This window comes from Protomyctophum parallelum (genome assembly GCF_964188405.1).
Source record: "Protomyctophum parallelum genome assembly, chromosome: 21".
Taxonomy (NCBI): Eukaryota; Metazoa; Chordata; class Actinopteri; order Myctophiformes; family Myctophidae; genus Protomyctophum; species Protomyctophum parallelum.
In genome coordinates this window covers 36,877,121-36,904,653 of record NC_139713.1, presented here as the reverse complement: position 1 = coordinate 36,904,653, position 27,533 = coordinate 36,877,121, and the positions used below count along the sequence as shown (strand labels likewise).

The 27,533-nt window shown below is 42.5% G+C and overlaps 2 protein-coding genes across 7 annotated transcripts in view; one reads left to right on the top strand and one right to left on the bottom strand.

The window, feature by feature from the left end:
• The window catches only part of rapgef1b (Rap guanine nucleotide exchange factor (GEF) 1b), a 68,016-nt gene extending 46,861 nt beyond the window's left edge, over window positions 1-21,155 (top strand). For 3 of the 6 annotated variants that reach the window (XM_083793736.1, XM_083793735.1, XM_083793734.1), the window contains 15 exons: window positions 1,580-1,726; window positions 5,330-5,422; window positions 7,994-8,079; window positions 8,445-8,550; window positions 10,276-10,351; window positions 11,438-11,525; window positions 12,802-12,891; window positions 14,069-14,254; window positions 15,053-15,137; window positions 15,525-15,619; window positions 17,410-17,488; window positions 17,575-17,676; window positions 18,459-18,556; window positions 18,927-19,055; window positions 19,474-21,155. In XM_083793736.1, the coding sequence (XP_083649862.1) occupies window positions 1,580-1,726; window positions 5,330-5,422; window positions 7,994-8,079; window positions 8,445-8,550; window positions 10,276-10,351; window positions 11,438-11,525; window positions 12,802-12,891; window positions 14,069-14,254; window positions 15,053-15,137; window positions 15,525-15,619; window positions 17,410-17,488; window positions 17,575-17,676; window positions 18,459-18,556; window positions 18,927-19,055; window positions 19,474-19,624 (1,611 nt within the window). In that variant the 3' untranslated portion in view covers window positions 19,625-21,155. The remainder of the gene's footprint in view (window positions 1-1,579; window positions 1,727-5,329; window positions 5,423-7,993; window positions 8,080-8,444; window positions 8,551-10,275; window positions 10,352-11,437; window positions 11,526-12,801; window positions 12,892-14,068; window positions 14,255-15,052; window positions 15,138-15,524; window positions 15,620-17,409; window positions 17,489-17,574; window positions 17,677-18,458; window positions 18,557-18,926; window positions 19,056-19,473) is intronic. The other 3 variants (XM_083793738.1, XM_083793737.1, XM_083793739.1) reach the window with 2 other exon arrangements.
• A 1,043-nt stretch (window positions 21,156-22,198) lies between these two features.
• On the bottom strand, window positions 22,199-26,331 carry uck1 (uridine-cytidine kinase 1). The gene is made up of 7 exons (XM_083793772.1): window positions 26,141-26,331; window positions 24,773-24,932; window positions 24,373-24,469; window positions 24,109-24,251; window positions 23,645-23,739; window positions 23,480-23,528; window positions 22,199-23,334 (listed from the first exon to the last, which is right to left on the bottom strand). Exons 1-7 carry the CDS (start codon window positions 26,228-26,230, stop codon window positions 23,141-23,143), a joined length of 828 nt encoding a protein of 275 aa, XP_083649898.1. The 5' UTR covers window positions 26,231-26,331; the 3' UTR covers window positions 22,199-23,140.
• Window positions 26,332-27,533: the final 1,202 nt, after the last annotated feature.

The following is a 27,533-nucleotide window of genomic DNA, read 5'->3' as shown; positions in this document are numbered from 1 at the left end:
GGAATGCAGCACCACATATGGACCACATGCCAAACACATTCCTCCTTCTCCTTTCTCCTCGCTTAACCACTTTATGCTCTGTTGTATGACAAATAGCAGATAAATAACAGATCTGCACGCGCAACGTTTTTGGCCATCTTAGAAGATTTTGAAGTGTATTCATACATCGTCAAAATAGGGATGCCAGATTAAAAGTGGTTAAGCCTCATTTATTATTCATTTGTCCAAATAGTGTCTATTGTGCTATGTTGGTAGAAAGAAAACAACAACAAAACAAACACATATTTTCAACTTCCGACCTCGCGTCCCTATAGGAAACGCATGTCTAAAAATAAGGAACATAGCAGAGATTGGCTATTTTCTCACATCATGGAAATAGGGCTTAAATGATTGAGTGCACCTAGTATCTCTGCAGCCCCCCCTTCCCCTTCTTCTTGCCTTCTGTTCCTGTGGAATGTTAGCATTCCTCAACTCCTCAGGGCATGCTGTTTTCTCTTCTTTCTTTTTTTTCCTCCTTTCTTTTTTTTGGGGGGGGGGGGGGGGGGGTGGTGTCATTGGAGAAGGGGGTCTTGAAAGTTGAGGTAGAGGGGTTTGCACATGTTGGGGTGGAAAGACAAGGGAACATTCTGTCGTGTGTGTGTGTGCGTGTGTGTGTGTGTGTGTGTGCGCGTGTCTGTGTGCTCGTGCTGCTGTTGTAGTAGGCCCGGTGATTTTTTTTTTACTGCTGCTATAGGAAAAAAGAGAAGATTCGTAACCTCTGCACGTGTGTGTGTGTGTGTGTGTGTGTGTGCACTAGCAGACTGCATTCATCACTGATCTATGTGCTGCTTTGTACTGGGATGCCTAAACAGGTCTGGTATGCAGGACTTGTTGCAGCAGGTTACTAGTACTACCTCTACCGACAGGCATCTCCTGAGTCCTGACCTGGCCAATATGTCACGCATGCACGCACGGTCGCACGCACCCACTCACACGCGCGTACACACACACACACACACACACACACACACACACACACACACACACACAGACAGACGCAGACATTCTCACATGCGCAAACAAGAAATTACCCCTTTCAACCCGCCGACGCCGTCCCTATTTGGAGCAAAAAAGACAAAATAATAGTTTTGCTATTCGTCTACAGGGTTCATTAAGCTACTGTTTGTACTGGTACTGTCATCCATGTGGTATAGAGTATATATACAGTATATACTGTAGGAACAGGCATTTCTGGTTTGTTGTGTCTGTTTCGTCTAATCTTTGCAGATTAAAAAAAGCTGTTAGTTGCAGTGGAGTGGTACATTTTGTGTGTGTGTGTGTGTGTGTGTGTGTGTGTGCGTGTGCGTGTGCGTGTGCGTGTGCATTCATTGTTTGCATATCAAGTTGAGGCACATCATCGTCATAATCCCCGGCGTTCATCCGGAGGTGTTGGAGAATTTTATTTATTTTTCCAGCTTTTTTTTTCCAGTATGTCTTGCACTCTCCCTCTCTCTCTCTCTCTCTTCACCTCTCTGACCTTTATTTTTCTCTCTTGTTCTTTATTTCTTTTCCGACTTGTCATTCTTTTCGCCAAACACAGAGCAACGACCCGGCCGCCTTGACCAATGCCACCGTTCTGGATGGCAGCGGGGGCGGGCCCAACTGTTCCCTGGCCAGCTCATTGGGCTCTGTGACTGTCTGTCTTCCTTCTGAGTCCTCTCTCACTGACTCTCTCCACACCTCAGCGGTGAGCTTTGCATCAGCGCACTGGTTTTCAACCCTTTCCATGTCCAAGGCCCATTGTTTATTCGGCATTTGAGCCCACGGACCACCATTTGATGACACTTTTAGCCCCGGCTCAGACCCAAGACTTGGAATATTTTGTTGTCATTGGATACGATTTTGTCCACAATTCCATGCTGTATTTATTGATGTTGGTAGTACCATAGGAGAGATCACAATGTTTCATAAAAAAAAAACAATTATTCTACTATTACATCTAATTGTGTAGACTTCTTGTAAATTAAGTAATGCAGATCTTTAACAACAATGTAACTCTTGAGAACGTATAATGAAACCAAATGAACCACTTGGTTTCCTTTTACGCTCTCAAGAGTTAAATATCCAATAAGGGTCCTTTTTGGCTACCAACTCTCGGTCATTTTGGGGACCACCTGGAACGCCCTCAAGGACCACCGGTGGTCTCCCCCGGACCACTGGTTGAAAACCACTGCATTAGCGGAACCCGACTATAACACAGTGAAATCCTCCGTGTTGGTTTAGAGGTGCTGTGAGCCTGAGGGATATCCAAATGTTCAGTAGCTCTGTATTCCGATAGTAATCATTGCTGTAGAGTGTTTTGTTAAGTAACAGGAGTCTACATCTCTTCAGCCCTTTTAGTAAACAGAAACGTCATTTTCATGTTGGGATACAATTGTTAATCCAATCAGGACTCGAATCCCAAAAATAGATAATTTATCAGCTTCCGTTTTATAATGTTCCAGTTCCAAATGTGTCTGCCGCTCATTTGTTTCTAAGTGTCCTCGACTTTCTGGAATGAAATTGGTATCCCAACCTGAAAATGTATTTCTGTTCACTTAATCGATGGAGACACACTACTATAGAGTTGTATAGAGTTCAAACTTTAACTCATACAAATATATATGTCTTCAGGGTCCATTTTGTTACATTTGCACACTCTTGAGTGACAGATGGTTAAATAACCATTGATGATTTTACCGTGTACTTTAAGCCAGACAAGGAAATGAATCAAAGCAAAATCACTACAGATCATAATGAAAGATATCGGCCTGTGTAATCTAGCCAGATGTCATTTAGGTATTTGGCGGGATTTGAGTCTTGCAAAGTGGAAGCTCTTTGGGTCGGGACTAAATGATTCATCATCTGACATCCTGGTCATTGTGACTAGACTGCCCATAAGTCTGCTCATCTCTAATTCTATTTCTTGATAGATTCCTGGTAGGTCTAGATTAGCTTCAATCTTGTACTGAATGTTCTTTTTTTGCCAATCTGTACTATTCCATTTACAAATGATGCACAACAGCTCCTCCTGGTGGCCACATTTGAAGAGAGATGAAAAACTTCCATTACAAACGATACAATACACTAAACCAGTGGTTCTCAAACCTTTTCATGTCAAGGACCACCAAATTGACATTTATTATCCCGCGGACCCCCATTGAAAACACATGCCAGCCAGGGACCCCCATAAGAGAAGATTCTCATTGTTCCAGCAGTGCTTCTCAACCATTTTAATTTCAAGGACCCCCCAGTTTCACCTGCATTAGGCTACGGACCCCCCATTTCATGGTATTTCTATCTCTGGGAGCCCAATGTATAAAATCAAACTTAATTTAACTCAAAGAGAGTACAAATGGAACCTTCCATTTGTGCACTCTGTCTGAATTACAGCCGCATTACGGGTCCATTTGGCTCCTATCTATAATTTTGCTGGGGACCCCGTGAAACTCCATCAAGGACGCCTGGGGTTCCCCCGGACCCCACTTTGACAACCAATGCAATACACGATACAATACAGTTCAATACACTATGTACAACTAGCAACTTCCTCCACTTACCCAGGCAGCTGCTCTGACAGTGGTTCTATTAGTGCAGCTAGACCACAGCTAGTTACTGCCTACCTTTATTAGCCATACTCTGATCATTACTAGGCCTGTCCTAACCTTGCATCACAATGCTTTCCACCTCGGAGGAAAGCCTGGTGCTCCAAAATCGCTGTGTGAACCGGTCTGGAGCGGATGGTTAACCCATTCTGACCTGAGATCAGATTCATACGAGGTTTCCGCCGGACACACACTGGTCCTGATGAACCCATTCTGACCTGAGATCAGATTCTAAAAATGTCAGTCGCTCTTCGATTTTTCAAAAATAGCAGACCTACAAGCTCGTATTGCGCCACTCGGTGGCGCGCTATGAGCTTGTAGATCTGCTATTTTTAAATAGCTAAAGCATAACATGATGCTGACACCAAAATGGGTGCCCGGTCAGAATGGGTTAATTTACGCCATGTTGTAGTCACTCATTTTGTAGTCATCAGGCAGGAAACCACAAACCGGAAATAAGAACTACCCAAAATAAGTCCCCACGATCATAATTTTAGGGCCTATACCCAATATAATAGAATTTACTCGTGGGACAACAAAGGTATAAGGATGCTAAATAGTTTCTGGAAAGTGTACTCAAACTCAGCAAAACTATACCGCGTCAATTTATCGGGTAGGCCCTAAAATGATGAATTATTTTGGGTACTTGCGGCTTGTGGTTTCCTGCCTGATGACTACAAATCAGTGACTACAGCGTGACGCGAGTTACCATCCGCTCCCGGCCGGATCATGAACCCGAAAAGGAATGCTGCCCATGCTAGGCCTTTCCCACCCTAAACCCATTCTGACCTGAGATCAGATTCATACGAGGTTTCCACTGGACACACACTGGTCTGATTAAACCCATTCTGACCTGAGATCTTCGATTTTTCAAAAATAGCAGACCTACAAGCTCGTATCGCGCCACTCGGTGGCGCGATATGAGCTTGTAGATCTGCTATTTTTCAATAGATAAAGCATAACATGATGCTGACACCAACATGGGTGCCCGGTCAGAATGGGTTAAAGGGATATAGTTCACCCCCAAAATGACCTTTTTCCCATATCGATTACTCAACCCATGGAGCGACTGGTGGAGTCTCTCCGGTAGGACAGTGGTTTCTAAACTTTTTCATGTCAAGGACCCCCAGTTTGACATGATTAGTCTACGGACCCCCCATTTAATGACATTTCTATCTCTGGGATGACCCCCGATTTATATTGTAAAATCAATGTTACTCTGGGAGTGTACAAATGGAACTTAACGGGTCCATTTGGTTCCATTTGTACGCTCTCAGAGTTACAGACCCATAAGGGTCCATTTGGTTCAAACTTGCATTTAGCTTGGGGACTCCCTGGAACTGCCTCAAGGACCCCTGGGGTTCCCCAGACCCCACTTTGGGAACAACTGCGGTAGGGAACTCAAAGAGCCTCCATTGAGTCTCCACTCTGCTGTTCATCACATTATTCCCTCGGGAGTACGACAAAAACTAAATGCCCATGAATTCGAGGCTTCACGGGGTGTGAAATTGATAGAAAATAAGCATTTATGTTGTTTTTCATTTAGTTGCCACGGCCCTTTTGACAGATATCACTCGACTGATAAACTTCACTTTCTTTTGTCAAGCAAAAGATCTAAATGAGCCTTTTTAGCAAACGCCACTTCTAGCCGCCTCTCCTCTCCGCTCCCTCACGCCGTGGTTTGTGTCCCTCCTGTCTTCCCGTAGAGCGAGAGCGCGAATGAGGAGGGCGGGGAGGGGGAGTACGTCAACCTGTACTCGTCCAGCCAGGCCAATGGGGAGCTGCCGCTCTCCTACAGAGTAAGTAGCTGACACGCCTCTTTAACCATGACAAAAGAAGATGTTCGTCGACTACCTTTTTTCCACTGACGAAAACTAAATGGAAACTAAATGAAAACTATAGCTTAGTTTTCATGGCTAAAAAGAAGACTAATATAATTGACAATTTCGTCAACAAATACAATCTAGACTAACCATGATAGAAAGGGACTAGTGGACAACAGATCCAGTATAAGCCATTTTACACTTGTTTGCATGCTGAATCAGTCATTAAAACAGCATCAAGGCAAATACATTTTAGTCGACTAAATCAACTGTAGATTTAGTCGACTAAAATCTTATGATATTTAGTTAGTTAAAGTTAGTTACTTACTAAACCTAGATTAACACTAAAACATTCCAGGTGACTAAAACTAAATGAAAACTCTTCAAGAGACTGACTAAAACTGAAATCAACACTGCTTTCAGGATATGAACCAATTTAAATTCAGTGTTATAATGATCAGAAATGGAAACTTTGAGTGAGTTAGTTTTCCGTTTCTACCACTTATCTGTTTTGTTGACTGGAAAGTGAAAAGGCAACCTTCTGGTTCACAGCTTGAATTAATTGAGTTAAAATGCAACTGGAATGGAGTAGGGCTGCAACTATCGATTATTTTCTTAGAGATTATTCTACCAATCGCATTTCCAATGAATCAGATAATATAATATATATTTTATACTTCGGTCTACACTGGTGTCACAGAAAAATGGTGAAAATAGTTGATCTACAACATGCTTCCAACGCATTGCGATCTCTGACGGTTTTCTGCTCTACATGTAAAGTGTCTTGAGACAACTTGTTGTGATTTGACATTTTAATAAGCTTGTGAGCTTGTAGAGCGGCTATTTTCACAATAAAAAAGAAATTGCATCCTCCCCCAGATTTTATGTATTTATTTAGAATCGATTAAACCGATTAGTTTGATTAACTGTCGCACCCCTAGGCCTCATTCACACGTACCAAACACCAATTGGTCGTTTATTTTTAGTTTTTTTGGGCCACCACAATGCTTTTCCAATGGGAGTCACATGGTTTGATCAAACATTTGTGTTTGATTGCTGATTGCTGGTGGTGTTCTGCCCCTCCCCCCCTCATCAAACAAAAATGTTTGGTCAAACCATGTGACTCCCATTGGAAAAGCATTGTGGTGTCCCAAAAAAAACTAAAAAAACTACCAAACATTTGCTTGATTGGTGTTTGGTATACGTGTGAATGAGGCCCTAGAATGCAGCAAACCCAGAGTGAGCATGACCTGGGATTCAGCGGTTTGCCCAGCTGTGAGAGCCACGTGTCTGTCGCGTGATGCAATGTCACCTGTTGAGACGTCCATCCATGTGTCCTTCTGATTGCCTGGCTGGTGATTACTGTCCCCTGACTGTGCTTCAAGTTCAAATATAAAGCCTGAGTTATCCCATTCTGACCTGAGATCAGATTCATACGAGGTTTCCGCCGGACACACACTGGTCTGATGAACCCATTCTGACCTGAGATCAGATTCTAAAAATGTCAGTCGCTCTTCGATTTTTCAAAAATAGCAGACCTACAAGCTCGTATCGCGCCACTCGGTGGCGCGATATGAGCTTGTAGATCTGCTATTTTTAAATAGCTAAAGCATAACATGATGCTGACACCAAAATGGGTGCCCGGTCAGAATGGGTTATACCGAGTTGCCGAAAATAGCTACAAGCTGTACAAGCTCACAATGTGCGATGCCTTGTGAGCCTGTGGATTGGCTATTTTTGGTGTGAGACACTCACGCACAACTCGCTATGAATCAGGCTTAACTAGCATTTAACCTCGTTCTGATCTAACACCTGACATGGTACTGCTCCAAGGGGATTTTCAAGGGTTCACTAGTTTTAAATTTTCCAGTAACAAACTCCATAACGCCTTTTCTTGCGTGTGTTTGTGGGAGAGAGTCTTCGTGCTGTATACATGCAATCGTGTGTGTGTGTGTGTGTGTGTGTGTGTGTGTGTGTGTGTGTGTGTGTGTGTGTGTGTGTGTGTGTGTGTGTGTGTGTGTGTGTGTGTGTGTGTGTGTGTGTGTGTGTGTGTGTGTGTGTGTGTGTGTGTGTGTGTGTGTGTGTGTGTGTGTGTGTGTGTGTGTGTGTGTGTGTGTGTGTGTGTGTGTGTGCGTGCGTGTGTGTGAATTTTGTGAAACAGATACAGAGTGCCGTATACATGCGAGCGTGTGTATTTGATGTGGGGGTGTTTGTACAATTTGTGTGTGTCTTTTTAACTGGGTTTTTGATCCGTCCTGGGTTTTTTTCCATCTGGTGTTGAGGAAACACTACATTTTTACACAAGAGCCTTTTGATACGATCCCCTCTAATGGTAACGGGGCTAACGCCCTCATCAAACAGCAGTAACATTTATATAAAGCTTCTAACCTTTCTTACCACCAAATGTGTTGCATGACATCTTGGTGGCTCCTGTGAACTCACCGCTAGCCACGTCTTCTTTCTTTTGCATGGTGTCTTCCTGTCAATACTGAGTGGTGGTTTTAATGCAAATGTGCCGAAATTCATCGCTTTTTGTCCCATTTCCAGGAGACGATCACTGATGATGATGGACATCAAGACTCCAGTCCTCAGATGCCCTCTTCCAGTAGCAAAGAGGCCTTGGACAAGGAAAGGTAAAGTCACAAGTGAACAAGTTGTCATAGTAGAAATCACAACCATGCGCGTCAGTTTTCTGTCTGGTTTATACTTGGTTTGCGCAGCATTGTTGTGCACCGAAAATGGCAGATCTACAAGTCTCATGATGCGTCTCGCTACAACAGGCCGTGAGCTTTTAGGTCCGTTATTTACATTCCCTGACACCCGCGTGCAACTACTTGTAAACTCACGCTTAATAATGGGTTTCATTATGTCAGGTAAGCTGTGCTGGTAAATGTCCATACTCTGACAGTATAGGTTTCAGTTTTTGTGAGTGATTACCGATGAATGATTGACATCTTTATTGACACAGTGTAAATGCGTATGCTTCCATGGGTTATAGGAGGCAGAAATCAACAGACTCGGCTGGAAGCGACGAGGAAGAGGTGGATGAACTTTCCCTCATCGACCACAAGGAGATTATGAGCAGAATAACACTAAAACAAGCGGTAGGATTCACAGAGGCATGCATTGTATATTATTTAATATAAGATATATTTTCATCTTTGCAGAAACGCCAAAGGTCAAATGACAGGAAACTACAGTCATGCACATTTCTTTATATTATACTAGCGAATGCACTGGTTTCCTGTGACGTATTCAATGAAATGAGAAAACCCTAAGCTAGTTGCCTTTGCTGCCCTCTGTAGGCAGTCATCAGAAACCGCACCACTGCATGTTAGCCTCTCTACGCACACACAGGCACACACAAGTCCTTTCCCATTCTCCGTTTGGCGCAGTCTGATAGGCAGATGTGTGAGTAGTTTTTCTGGGCAAAGCATGTGAGCGTGTGATTATGTGCAAGATGGTGCTGCTGTGCTGTCCCCGCTCTGGAAGGTCGGGAGCAGAGACACAGCAGAGGACCATGGGACCGGCGAGAGAGAGAGAGAGAGAGACAGACAGATAGACAGAGAGAGAGACAGAGACAGAGACAGAGAGAGGTGGGGCTACATAGAGATGAAGCTAATGTGCACCGTTTACGACAGTGCAGGCGGATATGTTGGAAGTGATCGTAATGTTTGATCAGCAGGCTATAGTTTATCTGTGTTTCTGACTGTCTCTGACATCAGTGTCAGGTGTTGCCAGATCGCGTGAAAGAAATAAGCATCCAGGTCTATGAAAACAAGCCGAAAAAGAAGCGACAACTAGGTTGTGAGCTTGTAGATCAGCTATTTTCAACAAAACAAATATTGGGGGGGGAAAAGTGACAAATGTGGAATATTTTTGGAAACATTTTAACGACACAAATCTGGTATGTGGGGGAGGGGGTCTCTGGCACAAAATATTTCTAGATGTAGGGTCCTTCGTTGGACAAATACATTAACCCATTCTGACCGGGCACCCATTTTGGTGTCGGCATCATGTTATGCTTTATCTATTGAAAAATAGCAGATCTACAAGCTCATATCGCGCCACCGAGTGGCGCGATACGAGCTTGTAGGTCTGCTATTTTTGAAAAAAATCGAAGAACGACTGACATTTTTAGAATCTGATCTCAGGTCAGAATGGGTTAATCAGACCAGTGTGTGTCCAGTGGAAACCTCGTATGAATCTGATCTCAGGTCAGAATGGGTTAATGTGGGCGTCCTTCTTGACATGAAATTGTGTGACAATCACTGGGTTTTAAAATAATTTAGGGAACAAGCCCAAATAAGCAACTATACACTTTAGAAGCAAGCCCCCCGCTAAAAACCGCAAACCCGCAACAACTACCAATATTTACAAGCACCTTCACAGAAGAAACAAGCCCAAAGTCGCTTATAATCAGCGGACATGGCAACAGCACTGATCAGTGGAGCTGGTGCAAGGCAGAGGGAGGTGGGGGCACTGTAGAGGAGTATGAGGACAGAACAGAGAGAGAGTGAGAGAGAGCTGCATTTTTGGGCTAGACTGCATTACTGCCTTACATCCCTCCCCATCAACTCCTACTAACCACTCATCTCTCCCCCCCTTCCTCTTCATCTGTCCCCATCTTTTCTTCCATTCATTCTTCCATCTCTACACCCCTCTGTCTGTCATCTCGTTACCTTTGGATTGTCTGTGCCTCGCCCCTGTCCCTCCGTCTTTGTCTCCGTCTCTGTCTCTCTCTCTCTCTCTCTCTCTCTCTCTCTCTCTCTCTCTCTCTCTCTCTCTCTCTCTCTCTGTCTCTCTATCTGTCCCCCCCACACACACAGAATGACGATGGTCCTGACGTGCGTGCTGGATCTGGAGATATACTGTTAGTCCATGCCACGGAGACGGACCGCAAAGGTACAGTGCAGGATGCTTTATGACTTAACACATTCAGAACGGGAACCCCTTTTGGTGTTTCAAGCATCATGTTATACTTTAGCTATTGAAAAATAGCAGATCTACAAGCTCATACAAGCTTGTAGATCTGATATTTTTGAAAAATCGTGAAAATGTGGAGCAAATCTTTGAATATATATTCTTTCAGAGCGAACATTTTTAACTAAAATCTTTGCTTCTGGGGGGGGGGGGGGGGTCTCTGGAACAACATATTTTGAGATGGGGGTCAGTGGCCAAATACAGACATTTCTGGAGGTCCTTGACAAGAAAAAGGTTGAGCACCACTGACATAGAAATATAGGTTTTTCAGAAGACTGTTAGAATTCAGAAGCCTTTTTTGTAATCGACCTCAGTCCAAAATGGGTTAACCCAAAGGTACAGTGCAGGATGCTTTATGACTTAACCCCTTTCGGACGGGGAGCGTATCTGTGTCGCGTTAGCGTTTAACCACTTTTAACCATTATTTTAAACTTTAGCTGAAAAATAGCAGATCTACAAGCTCATGGCTACGACAAGCTTGTAGATCTACTATTTATGAAGAATCTTGAAAATGTTGCGCAAATCTTTGCATTTATATTCTTTCACAGCGAACATTTTTAACTCATATCTTTGCTTCTGGGAGGTCCCTGGAACACAGATGGGTGTCGGCGGTCGATTACGTATAATTTTTGGGGTCCTTGACATGAAATTGTTTGAGAACCACTGATATAGAAACATGAGGTTTTTCAGAAAACTGTCATGATTTAGAAGACATTTTGTAGAATCTGACTTCAGTCCTAAATGGGCTAATAATCTTCTAGTATGTGCTACTGTATGCTACTACTTTCTGGTGTTTAAACCTGTGGTCGTTTGATTTTGATCACAGCGACTGTAATTCCTTTGTATGATTTTGTAAAATGTGGGTGTGCATCCATCTCTTTTTGGTTCAGTGATTTTTGCTCTGGCCTCGTATACGCATAGTGAAGTGTTTACAGCTGTATGTGGACAGTTGCATACAGTATCTCAGCAGAATGTAATCTGAAATGTGTTTCTGTTTCTTTTTGACAGATCTCGTTTTGTACTGTGAAGCCTTTCTGACGACGTATAGGACGTTCATAAGCCCTGAGGACCTCATTAAGAAGTTACACTACAGATATCCTTTTGTCTCCCTACTGTTCCAAACAAAATCACGTCTATACTGCCAATTCTGTTAGCTGAGTGCTTATTCACTTTAAATTCAACAAACGCACACCTGAGTTCAGCTATGGTATCTATCTATCTATCTATCTATCTATCTATCTATCTATCTATCTATCTATCTATCTATCTATCTATCTATCTATCTATCTATCTATCTATCTATCTATCTATCTATCTATCTATCTATCTATCTATCTATCTATCTATCTATCTATCTATCTATCTATCTATCTATCTATCTATCTATCTATCTATCTATCTATCTATCTATCTATCTATCTATCCTAGTTGAACCCAAGTATGCAGTTCAGAGCATAATGAGTCTATTTATGCTCTGAAAGATTAGGAGCTGTCCATCAATTTGCAGTATTCCAATTTCCACCAATCCCTGAGCAGGCAAGACACAGGAAGTGGGGTGTCATAAATTAACATTGCACACAATCCTTCCAAACTATAACACAGAGTAAAATCCTCAGTGTTGATTTAACCAAATGGATCCATTTGGTTCCATTTGGTTACTCTCTCTCAGGGTTAACAGAAGAACACAATTCTGCTATACCTTGCTCAAAGGCACCAAATGAGTTCTAATTTAGAGTCAGTTGGCTTTTTTTCCTCTCAAAAAGTAATGAATGTGTTCTCTCCTCCGCGTCATCAGTGCCCATACCCAAGGTGGGGTTGGCGAAAGTGCCTTTCTGTGTGGAGTTTGCATGTTCTTCCCATATCCCCTAGGGTAGGTACAAAAAAACATGCAGTAATCCTGGTCTCTATAGTATACTGCCTCCCCCTGGCCAGCCAGGGTGCCTGATGGAGGGGAAAGGAACTGCTTGGAATAACGTGTTCCTTCCATGTGCTACATCCAGCCAGGGAAAAGAAGTGGCTTGGACGCTCATGCACTGAAGGAAGCATGAGGCCAGTCCGTTGCTCTCCCCAGGTTGGTGGAGGGAGTGTAGAGCCCAGGATTACATTAGATCATTTACACTGGGTAAAAAATGGGTTACAAAATGGGTTACAAAATCGTGGGGTAAAAAAAATAATAATAATTAAGTCTTTACTGCCAATTCCGGTGCATTGGTAAGCGTGCAGCCTGTATTTTCATAAATTCCTTAGGTCCCTGCACACTGCTGCGTTTTTCTGATTTTCAGCAGCGTATTTCCACCTGTTTTCCGCGTCCAGTCTGCACGGACCTTAATGCTTCCGCTGTGTGTTCATTCTCCTTGACCACAGAGCACATACACTAGGTTCTGTCACAGTCCAGACACATTCAAGAAGAGAGTCAGCAAAAACACCTTCTTTGTATTGGTTCGTGTAGTGGATGAGCTGTGGTGAGTAAATGATCTATGTGTCTGTCCTGAGCTTTTCAAAATATGACACAATGTTGATGGTGGGCTGGCTGCAAAGGGTTCCCCAACTTTTAGTCAATAAACATTTTTCGTAGAGATATCCACGAGGACTACCGTAATTTCCGGACTATAAGCCGCTACTTTTTCCCCATGCTTTGAACCCTGCGGCCTATACAATCTATGGATCTATGGATTTGTACAGCTAAAGGCCACTAGGGGACCTTTTAAATGTATCTCTATGGCCTCTATGCGGCTTATAGTCCAGTGCGGCTTGTACAGTATATGTACAAGCCGGTTTTTCCGGTTTTTCCCCTAAATTTTGCTGGTGCGGCTTATATTCAGGTGCGCTTTATAGTCAGGAAATTACGGGTATACTATTTGTTGGGGGGAATTTGATACATAATGACGTGCCCAAAAATAGGGATATCGGGTCAAAAGTGGTTCATTGCTTCATCACTTTCAATTGAAGGTTTATTTTACAGTCAATCATCTTGTGAGGCTTAATTTTGCAGTGTAATATAGTTTTGTATTGCAGTAATATTTATTTCTATGTAGTTTTCTAATTCAGCAATTATCTGGTGGTGCATTTTTCCCCATTGCAGCCATGAAATTAAATTAACTCCTACTGCAAACCATTAGTTGTATTAGCGTGTCGCCTATTCAAAGCCATAATTTGATGACTGGTATCAGTCATTAACTTATAGAATGCTTGTGACGGAACGTTCCGCCAATTAGAATCCAACCGGCAACTGCTTTTGACGGAACGTTCCGTTTATTATTGATATCAAACCGGATCGCTGATTTTATCGTGCGCTTTTTGCGCACACGCACTGCCGTTCACTTCTTGTATACAGGCGGACTAAAAAGCTGAATAACTCTAAATCTATGGAGCTCTCCATGGTTTTGACAAAACGTGCAATGTTCTGAGGTCTTTTCTGATTATCCAGTGATCTCGATTGGAACATTGGCGCTTTCTAGAGCAAGGATGGACTCATTTTAGCTCGCTAGCATTGACGCTAATTATTGAGCATCTAAGATGGCCGCCCAAACCGGACGTGCATCACACTAAAACCAAGTAGATCCGGGTCGGCAGTCTTGCGTCGGCCTCTTGCGTCCACCAGGTGGCAGTAAAGCTTAATGCTCATCATCTCCTCCCTAGTCTGGCGGAGTTGACGGAGGACATCCTGAAGCAGCTCATGGACCTGGTGTTCAGGCTGGTGTGTAACGGCGAGCTCAGCCTGGCCCGTGTGCTTCGCAAGAACATCCTGGACAAGGTGGAGCAGAAGAAGCTGCTGCGCTACACCAACTCCCTGAAGCCGCTCGCTGCCCGCGGGGTGTCTGCTAGGTGGGGCCGTCGCTTTCAACTACAACTTACAATTTAGGCTCTATTAGTTTGAACTCCAAAGTTTAAAGCCCAAACCACGCCAAACAAAGGGTCTGGTCGGTAAACCACACCAATGCAACTCCTTGCAACTCAATGAGTTGCATTGGTGTGCTTTACCTTAAAAAAACAGACCCTTTGGTGTGGTTTGGGCTTTAAAGCCAATCTGTATAGTAGAGTACAGTATGTTATATTAGGTTATGGTTCTATCAGAAATTTGAGCGCGTCTGTAGTTCTGTAAGACTGGTTAAGTACTGGTTGACAAGAGCTATTGCATGAAGCTCAATTTATCCTCTGCCCAAATGGGCTTTCTGTATTAGCTTAAGAGTAGAAATTGTGGGCCTCACGTAGAGGACGATGTCGTGCTACTCATATGCTGAGTTGCCAATCGAGGTGCCATGCCGTTAAAAGTTTAAAAGATAAAATGTGCTGCTGTGAAATAGCCTGTCACTTACAATGGATATCTGGAAGAAATCACCCAAACTCTAAAATAAACTCCAGCTCAAGTGGAGTTAGGAGGTTTTTGTCGAAGCACATATTTTTCATTGGTTCAATATGTTTTAACCAACACACAGATGTAAAGGGTGTTCAATATGCATTGATTTATGAAAAAAAAAGACACCTAAAAAATTGAGTTAGGTGGTTTCTTCTGGACAGCAACGAGAGTAAATCAGAAAGGTTACACCAGTTGTGGGACAAGTCTACTGATACAGAGATGGCTCCTCATATTTACATTTACGTTTTTTGTATGCATCACTGCAGGCCTGGAACTCTCCATGACTTCCGCAGTCATGAGATTGCAGATCAGCTCACTCTCCTTGATGCAGAACTTTTCTACAAAATTGAGGTACAGCCCGCTACCACAAAATACTTGGTTTTCATTTGTTGTAACGCCATTTGGTTACAGGATTTTACTGTGTTTACGTGACATTGGGGAGTTTCCTGTGTTTATACCCACTGTACATTTTGAGATTGTTTAGTTTATTTTGGTCTTTTGTTTCCAATTTAACCAACTCCGTACACTTGGAAATAAATAAAATAACAAATAATAAAAAATGTGTAAACCAAAAAAGGGTGTAGACTGAAGCCTTAATAATTTGTTCAGATCCTTTTTGTGATTACCGGTACACAATCAAACAAAAAAACATTTATAAATATGTATTTCTATATAGTTCTGTATATTAACACGTACAATTGCACTCAGCTGTTCCTCGCTCTTCTGTTCTCCTTTCAGATTCCTGAGGTGCTGCTTTGGGCCAAGGAACAGAATGAGGAGAAGAGTCCCAACCTGACTCAGTTCACAGAGCACTTTAACAATATGAGCTATTGGTAAGATAACATGAAGCCCTCCTCTCCACATCGCTGATGTCCTTGGATCGTTATCGTCGATGCTGCACTCTCGATTCTTGTGTCGTCTTTGAATATCCCATTCTGACCTGAGATCAGATTCATACGAGGTTTCCACTGGACGATCACACTGGTCTGATTAACCCATTCTGACCTGAGATCAGATTCTAAAAAATGTCAGTCGTTCTTCGATTTTTCAAAAATAGCAGACCTACAAGCTCGTATCGCGCCACTCGGTGGCGCGATATGAGCTTGTAGATCTGCTATTTTTCAATAGCTAAAGCATAACATGATGCTGACACCAAAATGGGTGCCCGGTCAGAATGGGATATATATTCTTTCACAGCTAACGTTAACTCAAATCTTTGCTTCTGGTGGTGTCCCTGGAACAATATATTTTCAGATGGGCGTCTGCAGCCAAATACATATCATTCTGGGAGTCCTTGACGTGAAAAGAGTTTGAGAACCACTGATATATTGATTTAGGTCACATTCTCACCTAATACTTCGGTAGACTCAGATCCGTATGGGCGGGGAATTGGGATTCTTGCATTTTTAATTGGCTGGGGTTTGCCTTCACACTGTCATTCGCAGCAATTGGAAACGCAGCAGGGGGGACCTTTATCAATGTGTTCCATTCATAAACTATAGCCTACACAGTGAAATCTATGGTGATAGAATTACACTCATAACGTGCATGTGTCGTGCCGTCTGGGACCCCCCCCCCCCCCCCCCCTCTCTCTCTCTCTACGCACGCAGCCGCCACACACTGTTCTTTTGGGCATGGAGGCACAGCGCTGCATGAGCGCACTGATATAACTCCCCAGTCCCACACAGTGACAGCACTCCATGTTTACGGCACGCACAGACAGACAGACAGAATATTATGTAGGCTATAATACACTGCAGTGTTTTTATGTGTTTTCTTAAGCAATTGATTAATGTACACGTCCTCATTTCGATCAGGGCTTCAGTCTCCTTATTCGACCACGTCTATCCACAGTAACGGGACATCTTTGCGCTGCGTAGAATATGCCTTCTCCGTCTCCAACTGTGTTCAGCTCCTCACCCGCCACATTATGTTTGCTTCATTTCCTTTATTTACTGCGGATTGCATTCACACCTGCACCGAATCGTAGTCAAGTGCGATTCGAAGCGAAGCGAAACCCACGTTTTTGGGCGGAGTAAAATGCGGTTATTTGCTGCGCATTAGGATTCGAATGAGCCTTCACACCTGCCAAACGAAGCGCACTTTCTGACAATGCGCAGCAGGATTCGTTTTAATCGCAGCAAAGCTCTCTGGTATGAATGCGACCTTAGATGACAGTTGTAGAATCAGATCTTCAGGTCTTAATGGTTCATCTGACATCAAGCAATATGGGACATTAGACAACATTCAGCCACTAGATGTCGCAAGTATACAGGTTACAACGTCTCTGTTGCATACATGTGTTCCCCTATCACCAAAGGCAGCAATCATGTAGTCTTTAACATTGTAACATTATGGCTGCCTTACAAGAATATATTTAGCTTTAAAAGTAACTTACCCAATGAAAACGCATGTTCTCTAGTTTGGACGCCCGACAAAAGTATTATAATTATTATTTCAAAATCATAATACCTTGAGGGGGTGCAACCTTTTTATTCCACATGTTTTTAAAAGCTCTGTGGATGTATTTAGTTTTTATCGTTCAATTTCCAAGACCTCTGGGTCTCTTTCATCTTTCAGACAAAGATGTTGACCATAAAACAATTCCTCTTTGTTCCGGCAGGGTGCGATCTTTGATCATTCAACAGGAGAAAGCCCAAGACAGAGAGAAACTACTCCTGAAGTTCATTAAGATCATGAAGGTTAGTCGTACTGATGAAGAATTAATAAAGGAGATCATGTTGTTTTGCCATGTTTGTGTTAACCTTTTGTTGTCGTCTCGCTTTAGCACTTAAGAAAGTTGAATAACTTCAACTCGTACTTGGCAATCCTTTCTGCTTTGGACTCGGCTCCCATCCGCAGACTGGAGTGGCAAAAACAGACGTCGGAGGTGAGCCAACAACAACGACCATTAGTGTGTCACATGTCGGCCTATTAACCCATTCTGACCTGAGATCAGATTCATACGAGGTTTCCGCTGGACACACACTGGTCTGATTGACCCATTCTGACCTGAGATCAGATTTTAAAAAATGTCAGTCGTTCTTCGATTGTTCAAAAATAGCAGACCTACAAGCTCGTATCGCGCCACTCGGTGGCGCGATATGAGCTTGTAGATCTGCTATTTTTCAATAGCTAAAGCATAACATGATGCTAACACCAAAATGGGTGCCCGTTCAGAATGGGTTAAATAGTACATATTAACGATGAGTGATAAGGATCTTGTGACTGCCACCTATACACAGTAAAAGTGTTCATAACTCTGCGAGTATACACAAGGGTAACCAAATGGACCCTTAACCCATTCTGACCTGAGATCAGATTCATACGAGGTTTCCGCCGGACACACACTGGTCTGATGAACCCATTCTGACCTGAGATCAGATTCAAAAAAATGTCAGTCGTTCTTCGATTTTTTCAAAAATAGCAGACCTACAAGCTCGTATCGCGCCACTCGGTGGCGCGATATGAGCTTGTAGATCTGCTATTTTTCAATAGCTAAAGCATAACATGATGCCAACACCAAGATGGGTGCCCGGTCAGAATGGGTTAACAGATCCACTTGGTTTCATTTGTATACTCTGGGTTAAAACACTCAAGGAGTTTATCGGGTGTGAAGATCAGGATTGTGTGCAATATTAACTTCTCGCATCTCGTCTGTTCACTGCTCAGGGATTGGAGGAATACTGCACGTTGATTGACAGCTCGTCATCGTTCAGAGCATACAGAGCTGCTCTAGCTGAAGTGGAGCCTCCGTGTATCCCATATCTGTGAGTACAGCTGGACAATATTAACCACTTAAACCCTCTATTCTCAGTAAAACACACTTTTCTCAAAGAAATAATAAAAAAAAGGCCTTCTAAGCTTGTAGATCGGCCATTTTTGGCGACTGTTCCCCCCAAAAATGTAGATGCTGGGGTTCAAGTGGTTAATCACAATAACCCCTAGGTGGAAATAGCAGATCTACAAGCTCACAACGATGTGATGCGTTTGAGTGTGTTGATTGTCTCTTTTCAGTGCACTACATCATCCTGCAACAAAATCATAAAAAATAGGACTGGTTTAAGTTATGTCTTGTACTGAGTTGCAAGTTTATCTGACTTGTTTATTTGTTTTCCCATCATCCCCTGCTTCTTCCAGGGGTCTGATTCTCCAGGATTTGACCTTCGTCCACCTGGGGAACCCTGACCTCATAGACGGAAAGGTCAACTTTTCTAAACGCTGGCAGCAGTTCAACATTCTGGACAGCATGCGGCGCTTCCAGCAAGTGTAAGTTAATGAAACTTAAGAAGACGATGGAACCACCTTTCTAACTATAAGGTTTCACATAAACATATAAAGATTTCTGGGGGCACCCCGGTAGCCACGTCGTCAGGGCTCATACCAGTGCAACATTACCAGAGTTAACATTTCCATTCTCAGCTGGCCAGAACATTTGCGGTGTGTCCAGCTTCCACTAATGATTAGTGGACTAATCTAACTCCACATTTCCTCCCCATCTATCAAAAACAAAAAAGGCTTGCAATGCCCCCAAAATAATGTATCACCTGCTAATCATTCTATCCACAGCTGTCAACTACAATATTTACCATTAAAGTTCAACAGCATAAAACATTTAACCCACTGCAGCAGTTGCTTATTGTTGTATCCGTAATCACTAATAAGACATTTTATTGGCTCTATCCAGGCATTACGAGCTGAAGCGCAACGACGACATCGTCTGCTTTTTCAACGACTTCAGTGACCACCTGGCAGAGGAAGCCCTGTGGGAGTTGTCCCTGAAGATCAAACCCAGGAACATCACCAGACGCAAGACGGAGCGCGAGGAGAAAACCTAGGGGCTTCCTTCCTGGTAACTTCTGCCCTGGGGGGGCGCAGAGACTGACCTCCAAACTGTGCTTCATGACACTAATTCCACTTTACTACAGAGAGACAAGAGGGACACTTGGCTGGGGAGCTCATGGGAGAGTACCGAACAAACTACAGTAGACTGGAGATGAGTGGCCAAAGTTTACAAGACGCTCTGCTGCTCTGGGAGATGACGATTGGGATAACGGTAGCTCCAGAGCACGACAGGGATAGATTTCAGTGAGCCTGCGATGCCAAGGAGGACACTACAGAACTGGGGAGGACAGGGAAGACGCTCATCCCTGTCCTCTCCGTTCACAAAGTGGAACTGCGGTGCGTGTGTGTGTGTGTGTGAGTGAGAGATTGAGGTGAATGGTCCATTAATCCCCCGGAGATGCTCCTTTCTCTTCCTTCATGTATGTATGTGCCATTCATTCATGGGTCATCTTCTACACCCCTCTCTCCCCTCCTGACGCTGAGCTCCTCCGACCTAGCAGACCTGGAGGTCTCTCTGTTTCAGAGTAGTCTGCCATGAACAATGACGTCACGATGCAGACCACAACTGGGAGGAACTGCTGGGGGGGACGTGCGGGGATTTGTACTTGGAGAGGATGACACTGAGGGACTGGAACCTTACCATGAGATTTCATTTTGAAACATTTTGTGTAAAGCCCGTTTTTTGTACTTCATCGTATGACTAGTGCCACACGACAATAGCTAGTGCACTACAGGCTCACAACGCCTCGCATCCATCCACGACGCGCTGAGAGCCGCACTGTGAGCCTGTAGCTCTGTTCTTTTTGCCGTGTGACACGGCGTACGCCGGAGCATAAATTAGGCATAAGAATCATGTATGGTTATATGTATTATATACAGTGCTCCTTTTGTTCTTAAAAAGGATCTTTATGCTAATGAGAAGAGCTTAGCTTCTCCCAAGTGCCATACGTGTGTGCACTAAAAAAAAGCAAAGCAAAAAAAAAAACACAAAAAGAGAATTACTAAAGATGCTGTGATCTATGTTATGTCATACTGAATCATTGTGTGCCATGTTCAAGTATAGAGAACCATCAGGCAATCAGAATCATGTCCCAGTTATTTCAGTATGAAGGCGAGTGAGAGACCGAAGTCCTGCGACAGCGATTCTCAACCCGTGGGCCGTGAGTATATTGCAAATGGGCCCCGAAAGAATTGGCAAAACACATTTCACTGATGACAACAATATTAACTTAAAAGTTCTCTGTTGATCCAGGGAACACAATCGATTGTGTTAAACATTCTCTGAAAATGCACGTGGCCCGCCCACCCGACTGACCACTTATTGGGTGTGCCGCGAACACTTTCAAGATTTTCAAGATTCAGAAAAGGTTGAGAACCACTGTCCTGTGAGACCTGTGTGTTTATCATTCCATCATGTGCTGTTGTAATTCATTTTTATTCCTCTTTAGGAAGATTCTCCCATCCAACACACTACACTGTATTCTCAAAGTCCCAATAAAACGGCTCCGTTTCTATACATATACAGTATATGCGTCGCTCTTATCATTTGCAGATATTCTGCTTTAACCCAGAATTCCCAGGATGGGAACGCATCTGTATCGCTTTAGCTTTTAACCTTTTTTTATTTTATTTTTTTATTTTTTTATCCCACGATTTTGTAACCCATTTTTCACCCCTGTGTCAATCATCTAATGTGCTCCTGGGCTCTACACACCCTCCACCAACCTAGTCTCCCATATATGGGGGACAAGGGGAGAGCAACGGACTTGAACTCATGCTTCCTTCATGCCTGAGTGTCCAAGTTGCTCCTTTACACCTGACAGGGGGGAGTTTCCCTGGTTGGACGTAGCGCGTGGAAGGAACACGTTATTCCAGCCAGTTCCTTTCCCCTCCATCAGGCGCCCCGGCTGGCCAGGGGGAGGCAGTTTAGTGACCAGGATTACTGCATGTTTTTTGTGAGGGTACCTACCCTAGGGGACACGGTGAGAACATGCAAACTCCACACAGAAAGGCCCTTTCGCCAACCCCGCCTTCGGGTATGGGCACTGATGACGCAGAGGAGGAAACACGCCGCCAGCACCCACAGCGTCCCAAGCAGGAATCGAACCCAGGACCTTCTAGCTGTGAGGCGACAGCACTACCAACTGGGCCACCGTGCCCCTCGCTTTTAACCATTATTTTAAACTTTAGCTGTTGGAAAATAGCAGATCTACAAGCTCATGGCGCAGCACAGAGTGCCGCGATATGAGCTTGTAGATCTGCTATCTTGGAAAATTCGTGAAAATGTGTGCAAATCTTTGAATATAAAGTATATTCTTTCCCAGTGAACTCTTTTAACTCAGGTCTTTGCTTCTGGGGGTGTCCCTGGAACAACATTTGGGGATTGGGGTCCCCGGCCAATTACATAACTATAAAAAAGAAAGTTTTTTATAGGTTTTTCTGAAAACATTTGTCGAATCTAAATGGGTTAACTATGCTGTAACATTATGTAGTAGAACTCACACCTTGCCATTGATAGTGAAATATTATTATATTGTGATGATCAGTGGGAAATGGATTTAACAAAAGAAATTAAAGTATTTTTTTATTCATCCATCAAAACATGGCAACCTAGGTCTAACACTGCCACAACAAAAATAATTGACCTACTGCATGTGATAATTTACAAGGAAAATTAAAATGTGGGTTTATACACTACTAGGTAACTATTAAACAAATGAATATAAACAACTCAAATTATGTGCAACGTCAGGAATAAAATAAATAATGTATATCACTTGTTAAAATATAACAATTTTAAATAATTGTTCATACCTATTATCACCCTCATATTCAGAAACAGATGTAGTCATACCACAGCTGGTAATAAATATACATATACAGTGGAAGACCAGTGCCAGAACTGACTGTAAAGGCGGCGTACAGTTAGTGGTATTTATTTGTAAAAATAAACATTAAAGCTCTATTGTAATTCATTGCTATAGTTTGTTCAGTAACAGGCATCTCCCCATCTCTTCAATAAACAGAAAATATGTTTTCAGTTTGGGATACCAATGCGAATCAGGAGTGAGAACTGCATAAAGTTCATTTATCAGCTTAAATTTGATAGTGTTCCAGTTTGCTTTGATCACTTCCAATTTTGCTCATTTGCCCTGTATCATGTATGACTTCTCTCCTGATTGGGTAAAATTGGTATCCTGACCTGAAAATGTACTTTGTTTCCTGAAGAGATACATAACTGAACAAAACCTCTACAGCAAATTAGTCTACTCTGAATATAGAGCTTTAACATTTCTTTCAACAATAAAATATAACTTAACACCACCTTTAACTATTAATGATGCACCAACGATTTCATTAAATGGATTATGAAAACTATTGCAGCCCTTGGACGCTGGACTGTGGAAGAAAAAGAAAAAGGAGCTGAAGAAAATAGGACAGATACCCAACAACTGACCCAAACCCACCAGTCAACCAACCAGTAAGTCCCAGCTCTCACTGGTCCAGGATCAGTGGGGACGACTGCTGGGCTCCAGTAGGACTCTCTTCCCACTGAGGTTGGAAGTTCCATTCTGAAGGTCTTGCTCAGACATGGACCGTTTTAATAAGCGTCCATGGCCATTGCCGCCGGACCCTCGCTGCCACTTACAGATGTCGCCGTTAAGAATGTCCTGGATGTGCTGAACGATGAGGTTGATGGCCACTGGGGAGATTCAAATTTAAAAAGAAGAGGAAAAAGTTTATTTTTTAAGATGGTGTCCTGCAAGAATAACGAAAATAGCCGATCTATGGAACATGTCAATGATTTTTCACATTGTACGTCTGGTTGAAAGTGGTAAACAACATACCCATGTTGTCAACTCCTCTTGGAATAATAACATCTGCATACTTCTTGGTCTGGGGACAAAGACAGCATTATTTGACACAGACCAGTGAAATGATAGATACCGACCGTGTAGGTCACTGACCAATCATTTATTTATAAGTACAGCGTTATAAAACTGGATACATACGGGTAAACAGAACTCCTCAAAGGCAGGTTTGACGAAGGTGGTGTACTGCGTGAGAATCTGCTCCAGGTCGCGACCTCTGGTCATATCTCGTAGAACTACAGACAAAGACAATCAAACCATTAAATATTGATACTAGAGGTCGACTGAAATATGAGCCTATTTGTCTTTTATGATTACATCGGTATTGTCAATTATGTAGCCAAAATGTGTCCCAATTTCTATTTTTGGCATTTTCCAAACATGTCAAAAATAGCAGATCTGCAGGTTCACAATGCATCATGACGTGAGCTTGTAGATAAAATTAAATTTATTTTCTCTTTTTATAGTGAAATAAAATTCACGTTTTCTTTTCACTTGTCCATTGTATCGGACCCAATTAAAGACTTGCATCGGTGGGGCTCTAATTGATAGAACAATGTCAGTGACGATTTATGTTGTGTTCTGTGTTTGTGGGACAGCAATACCTCTACGAGACAGCCTGACATCTGAGTCTGTGTCCACAAACAGCTTCATGTGGAACATGTCTCGCACTTTCTGCGTGTAGAAGACGAGGATCCCCTCAAAGAGGACCACGTCTGCAGGGTAAACTGTGATCTTGTCCTCCAGTCTAGAAGCATGCATACAGTTTTCAGTTTTTCACACAAATCAAAATGCTCAGGCTTCTGTGAAATATGAAAAATAAGTATTTCTCTCTCTGGTGGTAATGCACGTGGACTTGACCTTCTCACCTGGAATGAGTGACGAAGTCATACGTTGGAACTTGAACCACTCTCCCTTCCACAATGTCCTTCAGGGTTTTGTACATCAAATCATTGTCAAATGCGTCTGTAACAAACCACAACAGATAATTAACCTAGTGTCCCTATTGGCAATTTTCAGCTAAGAGAGTTGGTGTCAAGGAAGGGAAAAAGGAGCAGACATAGTATAGAGCCCTGAAAGTAAGGTTTAAGTTGGTGGTTCTCAAATTGGGGTTCAGGAACCCTTGACGAGGTTCCAAAAGGACCCTTACAGGTCCTCTCCATTTGTACACTCAAGTTTAAAGAAAAGGTTTTGAGAATCACTGGTGGTTGAGTTGAGTGCACATTTTATTAATGTTCAACTGAACAACTGCAATGACATTTTGCCTACCTGGGTGGTCAAAGTTATATTGTCCCTTTGATGCCTTTGTCTTCTGGTCTGGGACCAGCACCCTGTAGAAACTGTCCTGGCTTACAATGGCCACCTTCCTCTGGCGATGGTCCACCTTGTGCTGCCCCAGAAGCTCCATGATCTTGGCACATACTGTAGACTGTGATAGAATACTCATTTTACTGAATAAGCGGCAGTAGTTCATGTATCTCATTGTGAAATGTCACTTGATCATTATATTAAACAGAAAACTATTATTTGTAGCTTATAGCACATTCATAATCATAATCTCAATGCTTTTCACAACACATTATCCATCCACACAAAATCTTGTGTTGTGAAAACTTAAGCATTGACACACCACCATGCATTTAGTAATGTAGGATTTGTAGATTCTTTTTTACATTTTCTTTCTACTAGTTGAGAAACAGTGAACTGAATAACCTGGTGACATTGATGACCGTCCATGCAGTCATTCACTGACAAGTGGGAGGTCAAGAAATTCAACATCAAAAGCGAGTTAAAATCTCAAGAGGGGGAAGTTCACCGGAATGTCTGGTTGAGTCATTATTGGACCCTATTAAACATTAAACTATTATTTGTAGTTTATAGCACATTAATAATCATAATCTCAACGCTTTTCACAACACATTATCCATCCACTCTATTGCGTAGAATTGAATAGCAATACTGAGCCCAGTGTCCACTCTGAGATTGAACTATGGTACCCAATGCCTCCCTGTTTGGCACTGAGTCAGCATCAAGGCCAGGGTGAAGTCCCTATGACACACTTGCATCATGGGGGTGTAGCCTACCTACATCAAACGGCCTCACGCTAAAGACATGAAATGGATAGGCTCATGTCATGACCTATGGCCACATGGCGGGGTATACAAGGCTACAGTACTTACAGTACTTATTAGGGAGCCAGCCGAGCCAGTGAAGTGATCTAAGTATAGCAGAATTCTGTCTGCAGCATGTTGGGTGAACTGTACTCTTCCAACAGCAAATTATAGGCCATTACAGTAATCGAACCTGTTGGGAGATTAATCCATGGAGCAGTTCTTCAGTCAGACTGAGGCAAGAAAGCTTCAACTTTATGAGATGTTTAATCATTTTGGAAATTAAGATCCAGTAAGTATGTTTAACTGACACCGATATTGACTGGACTGGAAAACAAGCAGATTGCTATTGTTGTTTGCTCATAGATGATAATATAATGTGACATCTAAATCTAAAGGATTAGGAATAGATCATCTGAACCGCAAAATGTTCGCCAGTAGAGGAAAAGGGGCGTTTCTGGGTTAACTATTTTGACAGTTAGCAGGAAGCTAGCTGTTGGCGCTAAAGCTAACCGTTAACACTCACCTTGCCGCTAGCAGTTCCTCCACTGACCCCGATCAGAAAGGGACGATGTCGTGGCCTCTCCACCTCGACCAGAGGTCCAAGAGAAGCCATGTCAGGGCAGATGACAGGGGACAGTCACCACTGACTTATGGAGAATAATATCTTCCTTAAGTTCTCCGTGCTATTTTCAACGATTAATTATTCTCGCGAGATTTCGGTAGTCGGTACTCTCTATTCTGACGAAATGAAAGCCTGGGTATGTATCGAGGCTACATGTCATGTGACAATGTTTCCAAAAAACAAACAGCATCATCAATCATGATCCAATCTGGATATCAGCTCAGATTCGGAGCATCACTAATTTGCAATGAATGAAATTAATAAACCAGTTTCATACCAATTCAAATTATTATATTATAACATGTCAATCTGCTATACAGAGCTGAAAGGTTTAATTTAGAAATGTAATAGTTTTCAGCCCAGTAGCCTATCTCTATTATCTTGTTGCTTTCGTACAGGTACAATATACACTACGTGCCTGTATGAGTGAGTGACAAACAACTCCTCTTATTCTTGGTTTAAAATGGCAACACAGACATATATCAAAATAAACCTATTTGTATCTTGAATATACAACAGGCCTATCATTTTACTGTAAGCGTTTTGATGAAACATTCCTTTATTAGGATGGCTTTTGCATTTGCTTATATTGTCCTTATTGCTGTACTACGTACGTATGTAGTATTATTTCATTTTTATTATTCGCATGTCATGCCCACATTAGTCCACTACTTTTCCCCTCAAAATCTCTTAGCTGGAAAGCTCACAGTGCTAGGATCTTTGATGAATGCCCCAGTTAAACCAACCACTCAATGCTATGCCAGGCTTGACACACAAAAAAAACACATTTTCACATTTGTACCTGAGAATATGTGAAGGGAAGAAAGGGATAGTAAATCATATTCAATTTATTATGAAAGGCAAACAATACAATACGCACACAAAAATATCTATCTATCTATATATACTATATAGAATTAGATATATATCATGTTTTGTGCGAGTCATTGTCTGTTTCTTTTGTATCTTCTTCAGAATCCTGTGACGTCAGAGCTTTTCTGGACTCATCCACCACAATCTCTAAAGCAGAATCTCCTTCAACCCGTTTCACCTTCTCTCCCTTTGCTGCAAGGATCTCTTCAATGTTTCTGAAAGTACAGAGAAATGTGGCATATTATAAAATAATAATGATCTTGTGAGAATCACAAGCATTTCCTTTCAATATTGTGCTGCAAATATTACATTTCTTGTGTATGTGATGTAATAGCCATGGTACACAATCTACACATGATGCTCGTACTTCAACTCAACTCAAACTTTTTATATATATATATATAGCACATACAACTACCAA